Raw genomic sequence first — 14,530 nt, 5'->3', positions numbered from 1 at the left:
GGTTGGTAGTCATCATCTGGTACCTAGCCGTTCAAGAGCAGAACGTTATAGGCAAAAAGATCGTCGATGTGTCAATGATACCCCTCTGTTAATTTCAGCATCTATTAAATTTCTATCGTCGCACACTTGCGATTCTATCCACCGTTTCTTTCATCATTTTTGTTATTACCTCTCCTATGAGTATTATTAGATTCACAGAAAAAAATATTAAAAGTTAATTATGATAAAGTCATGTGATGATCAAACCTTGAATACCAATAAATTTCCCTGAGAGTTCCCGGTTTTCCAGGTTTTTCAGGTAGCAGACACCCTGTCTAAATGAATGTAGATTATATCAGAAAGGCACTAGCAGAAATCTGAAAATCTTTCAAAAATATTTTACAGTATGAAAATTTACGTACAATTTGAAAAATAAACGAACACCAGGAAGGCCTATCGAGGTAATCCCGAAGCATACAAACAATCTATTTAGATGACTGATCACTGATAACGTTGTTTTGCACATATAAGCATCTGTATACGCGGAGAGGCTTGTCAGTATAACTATTACGCCAGTATAATTTCTAAGTTTCGCAACAAAACTACACAGCGCTGAAGCTGTTTTTCTACTATAGAATCGAAGAAAATGTTTCGATACAACGCCCTAAACCGTGATGAGGTAAAACGCTTCGAGACACCATACAGCGAAAACTTTATGGAAGTACACTTGGAAGACACTGCGGTAAATCCTACGGGGGATTCGTCTTGGAAACCGGTCCACTGCATAATGCCCTCCAGGTATCGTCTGTATGCGGATCGTATCCGAAATCTAACCGTGTACGAAGACGATGTATGGATTGTAACCTTCCCTAAGGCAGGCACAACGTGGACTCAAGAAATGGTGTGGCTAATCGATCATGACTTGGATTATGCTACGGCTTCGGCCGTCAATCTGAATGAAAGATCTGTCTTTCTAGAGTACATTTTGGTTTCTCTGTGTGGTGGTGCGTACTACAATGCACTTTTCTTTTTCAGGGTTTGTGCCTTTATTTCCAACATAGAAAAACCGGATACAATAGGAAAGGTCGAAAAAATGCCCAGACCTCGACACATTAAAAGTCACCTACCTTTGGCCCTACTTCCCAAACAACTTTGGACTGTTAAGCCGAAAATCGTCTACACCGCTAGGAACCCAAAAGATGTCACTACTTCATTCATGCACCATTACAGACACCTTCAAGGTTTCCAGGGCTCGCAAGAAGACTTTCTTGATGGGATTTTAGCGGATAAAATTATGTACTGTCCCCAAATCAAGCACGCCACTGAATTTTGGTCGATATCACACCTAGATCATTTACTGTTCTTGCATTACGAAGACATGAAAAGGCATTTGCCAGAAGTTCTTCAAAAGGTTTGCCGCTTTTTCGGAAAATCCTACATTAAACCACAACTGGATGGCTTAGAAAAGCATTTGATGTTTGACACAATGAAAGGTAGGTGTGTTCACAGGCACTTGATATCGAATTTACTAGATTGCACTATTTACAGATAACAATGCTGCAAATAATCGGGCACTGGTCGCTCAAGTGCAATCTGGCATGGGAATTTCCACAGATTTCAAATTCATGCGGAAGGGCCAAGTTGGATCATACAAAGATGAGCTTCCAGAAGAGTTCGTCACCAAACTCGAAGAGTTTACTCAGTATCAGTTGCTTGGATCACAATTTCTATACAAGATATAGAATAATCAGTTTTACCCAGTGCTGTTAAATGTCTTGAATTACACGTGCCTTTGATAATTAAACTTTTTTAATATCCTGCATCTTAACTGTTCATGATTACGTGGTCGACGTAATCAGTAGAGTATAAGGCAAACTCTCATGCGAATGTCTACGTTTGTTGTCAAACTAGCAGTAATGTACTGAAAACTACTGTGACGATTACGTCAACCATACGAGTATGGACAGCCAAGCCTAATTGAGCAGCGAGAAAATATGAACTATCCTAGAAACAACAGCTTTCTCACTACTTCTAAGCCTCTCCTATACTTATTATTCCCCGTAACCCGTCACTTGCATTTCTATAGAAGCAATAAAGAACGTGATAACGAAATTGCACATCTGCAACAATTGTTTACAAATAAACTGCTCAGATAAGATAGCCCATGGTGGACGTGTTTGTATCAGAATTTGCCAAATTAGTGTTACAAAATCCGCTGGCAGAGGAGAAAGTATCTCAAAAACGAAAGATGTTCTCTTACAAGCTAATGGATAGCCAACAGGCTCGTGCGTTCACTACCGAACTTCATGATCGTCATATTGAAATACATCTAAGCGATATTTCTGCAGTTTCTGTGCGCGGTGAAAAGAATCTCAAACCAAGTCATTGTGTGTTGCCTTTCAAGTACTTGCAATATGCCGATCGGATAAGAAATCTCACCGTTTACAAAGATGATGTATGGGTAGTGACTTTCCCGAAATGTGGCACGACGTGGACACAGGAGATGGTTTGGCTGATTGATCATGATCTCGATTACGAAACTGCCGGCAAGGTTGACCTCAGCCGGCGAACTGTGTTCATAGAGTGAGTATTCGATTGATGAAAATAAGACAATAACTACACTGAAATTAACGTACAGGGCATCGGCAGTCATTGGAGATTATCTAGGTGATACGGTAGGGGCTGTAGAGAACCTCGCACGACCTCGGCATATCAAAAGCCATCTGCCGCTGGCGCTACTTCCACAGCAACTTTGGACCGTTCAACCGAAAATTATCTATTGCGCTCGAAATCCAAAGGATGCTGCAGTTTCCTACATGCATCACTATCGACATCTTCATGGCTTCCAAGGGACGAATGAAACATTTCTAGAAGGTTTGCTAACGGACCAAATCCTATGGTGTCCACAAGTACCGCATACACTCGATTTTTGGAACGTTCGACATTTGGACTATGTGATGTTCAACCACTTTGAAGACATGAAAAAGGTGATATGCAAGTGTTTATATACCTATAGAACGATCATGCTTAATTATTTCTTTCAACCTCAGGATATTATGGGCATTCTTCGGAAAACGTGCAGCTTCTTTGGAAAAAGTTACACAGATAAACAGTTGGCCAAACTAGCTGAACATCTATCGTTTGATACAATGAAAAGTAAGTGTACTTTGTGAATTGCTTCTACATAGCATACAAGTTTTGTGATGATTAAATCATTCACAGAAAACCCCTCGGCCAATCAAACACAGCTACTGAAAACATTGGAAACAGTCCGGAACACTAAAATAAATTTCAAGTATGTATTCAACTTCTCTGGTATTTACTGCCGATGGACTTATAACTGTCCCATGTGAATTTTTGTGAGTTTTAAGTTTCATGAATTCTATTGTTTCCAGATAAACCACTAAAAATAAAACGTTTGTGCTTTTGATTGTAAGATATTATATCACGATTATGAATGTTAAAAATCAAATTGTTTTTTTTTTTCACTTTGGATTTTCTCGATTGTCTGTTCTTCCATATGGGACAGTTATGCGTCCAGTCTGGCAGTTTACGAGATAAACAAATAATCTGACATATAACGGAACTATTTTTACAGCTTCATGAGAAAGGGTCAGCTTGGCTGCTATAAAGACGAACTCACTCCCGAGTTCACACAACGATTACAGGAGCACGTTGATAAGCAGTTAGCTGGTAGCGGTTTTCAATACATGGAATGAACTTAGTTTATTGGCTGTTGTCGGAGGGAGGGCTTCCCACAAAATACAGTAGGGGATTCACAATTGAATAATCAAATATGTGTTTAACAATTAGTTTATAATCAAGAAACAATAATGTTTAGATTTTTAACAACTACTATTAAATTATGTAATAAATTAATTTCCCAGTGCCAGTCTTGGTTATGATATCTCTCATAATTTTGCAGCAATAAACAATCACTACAAAATCGTGTCCTTTCTATGCCCACATTCGTACTATATCTACAAACCAAATATCTAGTTCAACTACTGCGGCATGACAAATTGCCGTTCGACTCGAACGGCCTTACAAGGTCAAAATCACCACAATCAAAGTCCTATACAGTGGTTCTCAATGCACCGTAATTTTTCTTTTTGAAAGTAGTTCAAAAATTAAATTAAGAGTAAAGTGGTTATTAATTCGAATCAAATTTCTGCTCAAAGATTGAGATCACAAAAATATGGCATTAATTTATTGTGTAAATTTTTATCCTCTAATATTGAGCCTTCTGGCGTAGTTTATAAACCCGAACATTTTTGAACATCCTTTTAAATTTGCAACACCCACAAGACGTTCTTGATTTATACTCAATTTGTTTCAAATTTCTCCACTGTTGTTGAATTCTACTCTTTCATTTCATAGAATCCAAACACTGTTTGTTTTGTTTCTTATTTTATCTTTTTATATGATAGAACGTGCACGTGAAAGAGATTAAAAGCGTCATTCAAACTCGAATTAGGGATATTTAGAAATAGAATCCGAGTGGATAGTGTTACAATTGTTGGCAATCAACAAGCGTCCATATATGTTTTACTATACTTTTTCGATTGGATTCAGGAAAGTTGCATCTATATATCCTGACTTGAATCCACCGTCACCGAAAATTTTAAACCGAAACGTTTAAATATCACAATCCAAATTTTATATCATACTAGCTGTCCCGGCAAACACAGCACAGCTCCATAGGGACGTCCCCCGCAAATTCATGTGTATGGGAGCCCTTCTTTCCAGGTATGGGAGGGGTCTCACACCGAGCTAAGAACCTTCCCCGGCCCCAAAAGCACCCACACACCACGCCGATCGGTTCAGTAGTTTCGGAATCCGAAAGGGCCAGACAGACAGACAGAAATTCATTTTTATATATATACAGGGGATAGACAAAATGATCGGGGCAGGCAAAACTTTCACTTTTCAAAATTCCACTGATACACAACTAGTTGATCAGCTCACAGTGAAAATTTGAGAATATTTGATGCACGTTTCGAAAAGTAGCTAGTTGAACATTTTTTGAGAAGTTAAAATTTTGTCTGTCCCGATCATTTTGTCTATCCCCTGTAGATAGATAGATTGAATGGTCTACACAAAAAAAAAACAGACAACCCGCAAACTTGAGAACCTCTGGCTTTACACATATAAACTGTGGCTCTCTTTATCCAGTTCAACACTCGAACCACTCGATTCCTTTTAGTTCAGCAGCACAAACTGATCCGAACGGACGAAATGAGTGAAACAACTTCTCGTGATGACGTATTTTCTTACAAGCCATTGGATACCGAGCTAGCCAAGGCTCTCAGTTGCCCGGCGGCAACAGCATTTATCGAAGTGAAGCCGGTGGAGAAATTTACAGCTTCTGATAGTCCCTTCAGCGACGGTTTACCTTGGGAGCCGAAAGCATGCGTGCTGCCGGAGAAATATCAACACTTTGCCGAGCGGGTGCGAAACTTTACAGTCTATGACGATGACGTATGGATTATTACGTTTCCAAAATGCGGCACCACCTGGACGCAGGAGATGGTCTGGTTGATTGATCATAATCTAGATTATGAACGAGCCAAAAGCGAAAGTCTCAATAGTCGTTCGGTGTATTTGGAGTAAGTTCTTGGTTATTTTTTTTGAATTTCGACAAACTGTATTCCTTGAAACTCAGAATTGCAGGTATCGCAAAGAACCTTCCCGTTGACACCGTAGCAGCTGCTGCGAGTAAAGCCCGTCCTCGTCATATCAAGTCCCACCTTCCGATGGCGCTTTTGCCGAAACAGCTGTGGACGGTCAAACCGAAGATCATCTACGTGTCCCGAAATCCCAAGGACGTGGCCGTTTCGTACTGGCATCACTATCAGATGATCATGGGCTACCGTGGCACACGTGAAATGTTTTTGGAAGCCCTGCTTGCCGATCAGGTGGTATACTGCCCTCAAGTTGAGCATGTTTTGGATTTCTGGCGCTTACGCAGCGAACAGAACGTTCTGTTTTTGACCTACGAGCAAATGAAAAAAAATCTGCGGGAAGTGCTGACAAAAGTGTGCGACTTTTTTGGAAAGCAATACTCCGATGAACAATTGGACGAACTGGCACGTCATCTCTCGTTTGATGAGATGAAAAGTAAGTACACGCTGAGCGAGCTATTTTGAATGAACATTGTTTAAATTCTGTTTATTATTATTTCAGAGAACCCGGCGACTAACAACTCTGACTTGACCAGGGGTGCAATGGCAATGAACGGCCGAAAAGGGGAATCATTTGAGTATGTTCTGTGAATTCATGAGAATCTCAAAAGTTCTAACAAGCTGATCCATTTTCAGATTTATGAGGAAAGGTCAAGTGGGAGACTACAAAAACGAACTCCCAGCAGAGTATATCGCACGTCTGGATCAATACATTGCAGAGGAACTTCGTGATAGTGATTTTAGATTTGATTTATAGTAGGTTTCATCTTTTAATGTCGTCTTTGTTCCCAAATTAAAGCCTGCGCACTTTAGAATCGGTACACTTTCAACCGGCTGCCGCTCAAAAACGGTGTCACTTGGAAAAAAAGTGTTGTTAGAAGCAATAGGAGGCAATCAGTGAAGTACTAGATTGAAAGTAGTGAGCTGGATTTTTGTATGGTGAGATGATCAATTCTCCATTTCTGCAATGAAATCGTACAAACAGCGTAGGTTATATGATTTCTTGCCTAATTTGATGCTGTTTGAGCAAAAGTTTGGATAACTGTGTTGTTGTATTATTTATTTCTTGCAACTTTAACAACACAGTAACCCAAACTTTTGCTCAAACAGCATCAAATTAGGCAAGAAATCATATAACCCACGCTGTTTGCACCATTTCATTGCAGAAATGGAGGATTGATCATCTCACCATACAAAAATCCAGCTCACTACTTTCAATCTAGTACTTCACTGATTGCTTCCTATTGAAGCTTATCTATTGTAGTTTGTAGGAAAAATATGAAATTTGCTGTCTTTATATTTTTAGATGAACTATTGATCTGAATTCGTAAATAGTGCCAGTTTTTTCTGCACACATTGAGCAAAAACCAATCATTGTCAGATTCAAGATTTATGTAGGAATATATAATAGGACAGATCGGTGAAGTACTAGATTTGTAGTAATGAGCTGAATTTTAGTATGGTGAGAAGGTCAATTCTCCGTTTCTGCAGTGAAATGGTACAAAAAGCGTGGGTATTATGATTCCTTGCATAATTTGATGCTGTTTGAGCAAAACTTTGGGCAACAGTGTTGTTGTTTTCTCCATTTCTGGCAAAATAAATAACATAGTTATTCAAAGTTTTGCTCAAACAGCATCAAATTAGGCAAGGAATCATAATACCCACGCTATGTGTACCATTTCATTGCAAAAACAGAGAACTGACCTTCTCACCATATTAAAATTCAGCTCATTACTACAAATCTAGTACTACACCGAACGTGCCCCATTACCAAACACACCAATAACGCAGTATAGAATAGTTGTTGGTATTATGATTGTTGATTAATGGAGGTAAAACATTCCATGAGTGTTTTAAAATTTCCAATATAGCTATGGTAAACCTTTGAAGGGTTTTATAGACAATCAAAGGCTTGTATAAATGTTTAAGGTCAAAAAAGTTGTTTTCGCATAAACTTTAGTTCGACAAATACGCATACGGGAGAGATACTATACGAATAGTATTGGTATACAAGAAATCAATGATTTGTTGCAGAACAATATAAATAATCGTTGCTCGAAAGCTGTATGGACTGTTGCTGACGAAATTCATTGGATGTGTTTTGAAGGCGTGAAATATATAACGATTTTTTCAATAAAACTGAATCATACTCAGAATTTTTTTTATTTGTGATCATAGAATCACATCTATAGTTCCATAATCTATATGGTTTTCAGTGTTTTATCCATGAAAACTATTTTATTTTGGGCTTATTATGAGGAGTTAGTCTTATGACTGTTAATTTCCGACTACTGTGAGGGAAAACTGCTAATATTTCCAAAAATAATCCAGGTTTATGAATGCCACTTGAATTGGGGAATTATGGATTCAAAAAACGATCGCAGGAAATATTTTTTCTAAAAAAAAATACTTTGAGTAAAATTATGTTTTGAATATAGCGTGAATGGACAATAAGGCTATAAGTTTATTATGGTCTTGTGAACCATATTTGTCAAGAGTTTAATGTCGCAACTTGTTTTGAGCATATCTTTGATGAATATAATTTTGTCTCTTGTGGAAATATCAGCCCGTAATCTGTGAAATTTGCGAATGTAGATGATCATTGATTTGTGCAGAATAAAACGGCATGAATTTCACAATCAGGTCTAAATTTTATCTTGAAGAAATAAAAACTGAATTTTTCATATTTTTCCTACAAAATACAATAAATAAGCTTCATTTGCTTAATACAACGTTTTTTTCTAGGTTAAACCGTTTTTGATCTGCAGCCGGTTGAAAGTGTACCGATTCTGCCCTCAATGATATACAGTTGTACAGATATGTTAAAATACTTCATACTATGTCAAACTTTCAGAATATTTTATTAGGAAAACATGCATGGTTTGATTGGAAGCTCAAATAAAAACTGGCCTATTGAATTACCTGAAACGCAGTGTTTTTTTTTTCTTTCGTATTTTTTAATATTAAAATCGTTCTTATTATTGAAAGCTTTGTTTTTAAAAGAGGGTTCCAATTGTGTGGATTAACTAATGGTGTCCCAAGAAAAACGTTGTTACTCATTAGTATTAGTATGAGACGATTACGGAACTTAGAGAATCTTTGAGAACTTTTTTTTTCGGAAGTTTTCTCATTTTTATTCGAGTGACAAAACAGTAGATGTTTTTTAAAATGATTTTTTAACTATGTGTTAACCAAAGACAGAATCAGCTTCTAGTATAATCCTTAATTTAGTTCTTTAAATGTGTGCTCTTAAAATTTTGAGATTTGCTTTCGTTGAGCCAACAAACCGGTCCAAAACTAGGATTACATATTTTTGAATTCAAATTGTCTTACAGTGGATGCATCAATTCTGCACTTCAACCTGTTTTCTTGCTTTACACCGTTCTCTTCTACCGTTGCATTGGTAGGAAATATTGTGCAAATCATGAAGTGTGTCTCTTATAGGCAATCTGTTCTCACGCCCGTGGCTATCTCTGCCAGTGCAGCGTGACAAGTACCATTAGATCGTTGAACGCAATTATATAGTTAACGGTTTCCCCCATGCATCCCCGAGCGCATGGAGCACAATCCATATAAGTAATATGTGCGTAAGGCTGCCGCTTGTATGTTTATTCACCGCAATGTCTAGTTAGTAAAGAGAACCTGATGGGCAAAAATATGCACAGTATTATTCTAGCACCATCCGCAATAAGACCTTCCAGATCAATAAGAATGTTCAGCTTTGAAAAAATCAACAATCAAGTATTGAACCGTATTGAGTGTCCCGGAACGGAAAAGCATTACAGAGTTACCCTTCCCAATGGATTACCCGAAAATATTCCGGATGTTTTGAAAGATGGCGAAAATCGTTACTCTATCATGATCGAAACATATTTGCCGTTGGCCGACAGGATTAAAAATTTCCAAGTGTACGAAGATGACGTGTGGGTGGTGACATTCCCTAAATGTGGAACTACGTGGACCCAGGAAATGGTTTGGTTGTTGAACAACAATCTCAACTACGATTACGCCAGAAAACATTCGTTGGAAGAAAGATTTCCTTTTCTTGAGTAAGTTTGTTCCGAATATTGCATTATACTTTGAATGCACTTTAATCCGTTACAATTTATCAGACTAACCGGGGCGTTGACTTTGATCGGGGGTGATTCGGTGACTGAGGTGGAGCAACTGGCTCGACCACGCCATATCAAGTCACATCTTACGGCCATGCTGCTCCCGGATCAAATTTGGACAGTAAAACCGAGGATAATCTACGTTTCACGGAATCCAAAAGATGCCGCAACGTCCTTCTATCATCACTATCGCAACATTGTTGGTTACGATGGACCCAGGGAGCACTTTTTCGATGCCTTTCTGGGTAACAATTTAATTTACGCGCCTTTTGGAGACCATGTGAAAGACTATTGGAAGCTGAAGGACCAGGAAAACGTTTTGTTCATTACCTTCGAGCAGATGAAAACAAACTTGAGAAAAGTAGTTATGCAGGTAGCCACATTTTTGGGTAAAACATTTACGGATCAGGAAGTGGATGTTCTGGAGGAACATCTCTCGGTAGATTCAATGCGAGGTTTGTAACAGATCCTAATTCAAAGTACAGCGAAAATACCTTGCGGTTCTATTTCAGCTAACAAATCATGTAACATGGATGCACTTGTGGAATGGGCGAAGAGGGTCAACTACAGCGAAGAAAGGAGACAGAACGACGCAAATGAGTTTAGGTACGGATTGGTGATGAACATCAATTTTTACAGATATAATGATCACTTTTCACTATCTTTTTTTTCAGATTTATACGCAATGGAAAAATTGGAACTTACAAAATTGATATGAGCGAGGACTACATTGAACGTTTCAACGAATTTGAGAAAATCTTAACAGAAAATATCGGATGTAACTTCCATTTTTAGCGTATAAAAAAACACTAATTTTTCAACTTCAGAATTATTGCTTTTGATAGGTACAAATTTTTATCTGGTGGACCAAATAAGCGTAGGGCCAAAACACAGAGAAACAGGCGTAACATTTAGAACTCATTTCATTAAATAAAACATCGTCACGATTATGTAACCGCCCATTGCTAAACGTACTGTGTTTGGCCGGACCATCACTAGGTGGCGGTAGTGAGTAAACGTCAAACAGGAGCAAAAACGATGCCAACGCCGCAAGTAGTCAATAGACCTAATCAAAAGACGTTTAAAATCAGCTGATTTTTTAGGTCTTTGATAGTTCTTCTATGAAAATGACAGTTCAGCCTTTGCGCCTTTGTTCGGGAGCTGTAAACAACAGTGGCATACACGGACCTGTCAACTGAAAAGGCCTACTGACCAACTACCGAAAATTTAAACCAACCATTAAAAAGTTGATCGATGGGAAGTGATCGAAGTGTGACGTCAGTTTCTCTGTGGCCAAAATATGAGTTTTTTTTTCGAGGATCCACCATTAAAGACTCCAAGAATTAAGCATTTAGTTTCTCCAAAAATTGCAAGCAATGTGCTTTACTAGAATTTTCTTTCTTTTCTTTCGCAAAGGCTTCTTTCTAGCTACGTGTCTTTTTTGCTACGGATTTCAACAAATGTGTCGTATGTACCATTATTCGCTTAATAAACAATCATATTTGCAAAGCAAAAATGAACGTGGACATAAATATCACAAACATATTCTTCAAAAAAAAAGTCCTTAAGGCCAGGTTTCACTAAGTAAATACTACGCAAATAGTTTGAGCAATTCTCAGATGACAAGTACGGCAAAAGCGTGGCACATTCGTTACGCCTGCAGTGCAAATCAAATCGAAGTTGCCAGGGCCGGATTAAGAAAGGGACGTGTCCTGCGTTCCATATTTCTTCTTCTAGGAATTCTACAGAAATTTGATTAACACTGAAGCTGGAAATTCATCATGGATTTAGCATAAATGGTTTTGACTGTCTTTTAGAATTTACATTTCAATTTACTTCTTTTTTGGTAGGTCATCAGAAACGGCCCAGTTGAGTTAGAACCACTTTTGTGTTTATGTTCCACCAAGGACTCTCCCAGAGATTACAGCAGGGCTTTCGCTCGATATTGTTTTGGGGTCATTAATTTCGGCTGTATTTGAATGAAGTGTTTGAGCTCCAATTGTTTCTTCTGGATTTCATGGTTGTTCAAGACCTTTTAAAAATAGTTATTTATGCAACAAGTAGCAAAATGATGATTTTTTCAGCACGAGTTGTACGACGAGTGCTGAAGAAATTGAGTTTTGCAACGAGTTGCATACAATTTTTTTTTGCAATTATTTAAAAATACCCTTGAATACGACCATTTTTGACTATCTACACATGGTTCAAGAAAAACCACGTGTGAGCATCCGCACAAGCGCTATTTTTTTTTTCAATCAGGTAGGCTGTGTTCATATGTGTCACAAGTATTCGGAGTCGCGTCGTCAACGAGCGTTGTTTGCTGCTGCTTCTTACTCTACGTCTGTTTGGCTGACCAAATCAGCATTGAAATCGCTTCTATTCAGATTAGATCTGCACAAAAGACATAGAAGCAGAAGACTACGGAAAAACATTAGTGCTTCGGAAATCTTGTGAAAAGTGTACCCTTGCAAAAGTGCCAAAAAGTAATACTTTTCGGCACTCTTAACAGTGCTAAAAAGTACTACTTTTCGGCACTCTTGAGCTAGTGAAGAAAAATAGGCCGTTTTGGAACAGTTTTGACGATTGAAAAAATCAATCTTATGCCACGTAATTGCAAAATAGTTATTTATGCAACAAGTTGCAAAATGATGATTTTTTTCAGCACTAGTCGTACGGATAAATACGATGAGTGCTGAAAAATCAAGTTTTGTAACGAGTTGCATACAACGTCATTACGAAAAATGAAGTTTGAATAGGATTTTTTCCAGGTAACATACTTCTACAGAACGAGATACTGCTGAGTATCATGGTCAATCAACCTTATTCAACATCCAGTTCATCGTACTAGTAGTAGTAGTACTTTTCGGCACTTTTGATTTGATGACTAAAAGTAAAGTGCCCCACACAATGCATCCGTTTGCGTGTGCGTGACAGTAGTTTGACACATTTCCCATGGGAAAACTGTCAAAAAAACGCAAACCTCGACGGAACGGACGCTATGTGTTCCAGGCTTAAGCCGTTTTAGTGCACTTCTGCTCAGTGAAAAGTTGACGTTTTCACAACGTAATGGCAAAACAGAGTTTTTCGCTTAAAAATTATTAAAATTGATAAATATTTCGAAGGCCAATAAATTGTAGTTAGTGAAGGTTTTTTCAACTTATGTATTAGAATTGTAATGAATTTTAATTTGGACTTTTATTATGGGGTGTAACTAGGATTATTTTGGCATGCTTTGGAAATTATATTTTTGCAACTACGATGTGAAAAGTTGGACCTTCAAGTTAGCTGAAGTGTGCTGAAATAGCCTACTTTTCACCGCTAATGCAGTAGCACTTTTGGGAACTTTTTCCAGCACGCACATTTAAATCTGGAGCTCGATTTGAATAGGTCGTATGTGCTTTTGTCGATTAAAAATTCGATCACTAGGATTCGCTTATTATAGCGAAAACCATTGAAATTGAGCAAAGTTGATACAAACTGCAGAATCCTCACAAAACAGGCTTTCTGCTCCATCATTGAAAGTTTGCAAAATATCTGCCATATTGCTACAATGACTAAAATAAACTGATCGAATTTTATATCGACAAAAGCACATACGACCTGTTCAAATCGAGCTCCAGAAATGTTAGATGTAGAATAAAAAAATATGCATAGTTTTGCATTGAAACCTGTACGTAGAATCTTTTTTTGATATGGTCGGCGATTTTTCGGGCAGGTAAAGATAAGCTGAGGAATTCGTTAAACCTGGACTTTTCGACGTTATTTTGATGCAGATGTGCCATCACGTAAAAGAATAATAGTATTTCTGAAAATAATGCCAGAGATTTGAAATTTCAAGTGCTTGCAGGACATTTTCTCGGAATCATTGAAAATCAGATGGTCCGGTCTGACTTAACCTTCCGTAGGGAGCGTCCATAAATTACGTCACGCAAACATTGATAATTTTTAACCCCCCCTCCCCCCTATGTCACACTTTTTGTATGGGACCTCTGAAATTTTTGTATAGGTTGTCACACTTTACTGAACCCCCCCTCCCCCCTAAAAGCGTGACGTAATTGATGGACGTTCCCTAACTCGCGCGGTTGGCTATCACCGTCAGCACCACGCTTATGCTGAGTACAAAAAGCGAGATTTTTTCAACGTGTTGTACAAAATACAAGCGCGATCGTTCGAGGGTTAACGCCGACCATATAAAAAAAATCACAAAAATTGTTTCCTTTTGCCCGTTATGAAAATCGATAAAAAAATAATAACTCAAGAAAAAGTTTTGAGGCCAGAAGTCAGCTTTCTACAGGAAAATAATAAAAAATAACGAAGGGTATGGTTTTTTGAAAATTGGAATGATATGACACCTGACATAAATCCATGATCTCAGTGTATTTTTTTTTTTTCTCAAAGCCTTTCAAATATCCTCAAACATATCCAAACACATCATTCAATCCAACAAATCATTTTCAAATTAATTTTTTAAGAATATTATTAGGTTTTTTCATACGTTCTTCCAAAAGAAAGGTGAAGAATATTGCAAAACAAATAACATGAAATACATTTTCAGATAGAAGCCCAAACATGGGCGGAATTTCATTTGAATTGAAAAAGGGCGCGTCTACCTAATTCGTGCGTTGAGCTGGAAATGCTCCATATCACAAAAATAACGCTTCCCCCCTCCGCTATGTTCAACTATTACGTAAAACACATTTATTTATTATATAATAGAACTTTTATACCACTTTTCGCAAAAGAAGTACATTTAAT

General features: G+C 37.8%; 5 protein-coding genes across 7 annotated transcripts in view; 4 read left to right on the top strand and 1 right to left on the bottom strand.

The window, feature by feature from the left end:
• LOC115268041 (centrosomal protein of 135 kDa) overlaps positions 1-14,530 on the bottom strand; it is a 113,808-nt gene that overhangs the window by 87,975 nt on the left and 11,303 nt on the right. The gene's annotated exons all lie outside the window — the stretch shown is intronic.
• LOC115268065 (luciferin sulfotransferase) lies at positions 513-1,799 on the top strand. 2 transcript variants are annotated; one of them, XM_029875994.2, is made up of 3 exons: positions 513-957; positions 1,015-1,472; positions 1,528-1,799. In XM_029875994.2, the coding sequence occupies exons 1-3, from the start codon at positions 626-628 to the stop codon at positions 1,719-1,721; spliced, it is 984 nt and encodes a 327-aa protein (XP_029731854.2). In that variant the 5' UTR covers positions 513-625; the 3' UTR covers positions 1,722-1,799. The 2 variants fall into 2 exon arrangements, with proteins under 2 accessions (XP_029731854.2, XP_062712561.1); XM_062856577.1 differs by having other exon boundaries at positions 548-777.
• LOC115268064 (luciferin sulfotransferase-like) lies at positions 1,738-3,871 on the top strand. Its single transcript, XM_029875993.2, has 5 exons — positions 1,738-2,562; positions 2,618-2,966; positions 3,030-3,135; positions 3,202-3,274; positions 3,578-3,871. The coding sequence occupies exons 1-5, from the start codon at positions 2,144-2,146 to the stop codon at positions 3,696-3,698; spliced, it is 1,068 nt and encodes a 355-aa protein (XP_029731853.2). The 5' UTR covers positions 1,738-2,143; the 3' UTR covers positions 3,699-3,871.
• LOC115268042 (sulfotransferase 1B1) lies at positions 5,008-6,477 on the top strand. Its single transcript, XM_029875954.2, has 4 exons — positions 5,008-5,588; positions 5,645-6,099; positions 6,166-6,241; positions 6,300-6,477. The coding sequence occupies exons 1-4, from the start codon at positions 5,218-5,220 to the stop codon at positions 6,418-6,420; spliced, it is 1,023 nt and encodes a 340-aa protein (XP_029731814.1). The 5' UTR covers positions 5,008-5,217; the 3' UTR covers positions 6,421-6,477.
• Positions 8,973-11,368, top strand: LOC109425987 (luciferin sulfotransferase-like). Its single transcript, XM_019701410.3, has 4 exons — positions 8,973-9,712; positions 9,776-10,230; positions 10,288-10,381; positions 10,450-11,368. Exons 1-4 carry the CDS (start codon positions 9,309-9,311, stop codon positions 10,568-10,570), a joined length of 1,074 nt encoding a protein of 357 aa, XP_019556955.2. The 5' UTR covers positions 8,973-9,308; the 3' UTR covers positions 10,571-11,368.

Source organism: Aedes albopictus, chromosome 3 (genome assembly GCF_035046485.1).
Source record: "Aedes albopictus strain Foshan chromosome 3, AalbF5, whole genome shotgun sequence".
Lineage (NCBI taxonomy): Eukaryota > Metazoa > Arthropoda > Insecta > Diptera > Culicidae > Aedes > Aedes albopictus.
The sequence above is the reverse complement of the archived record's forward strand: the minus strand, read 5'-3'. Positions and strand labels throughout refer to the sequence as shown.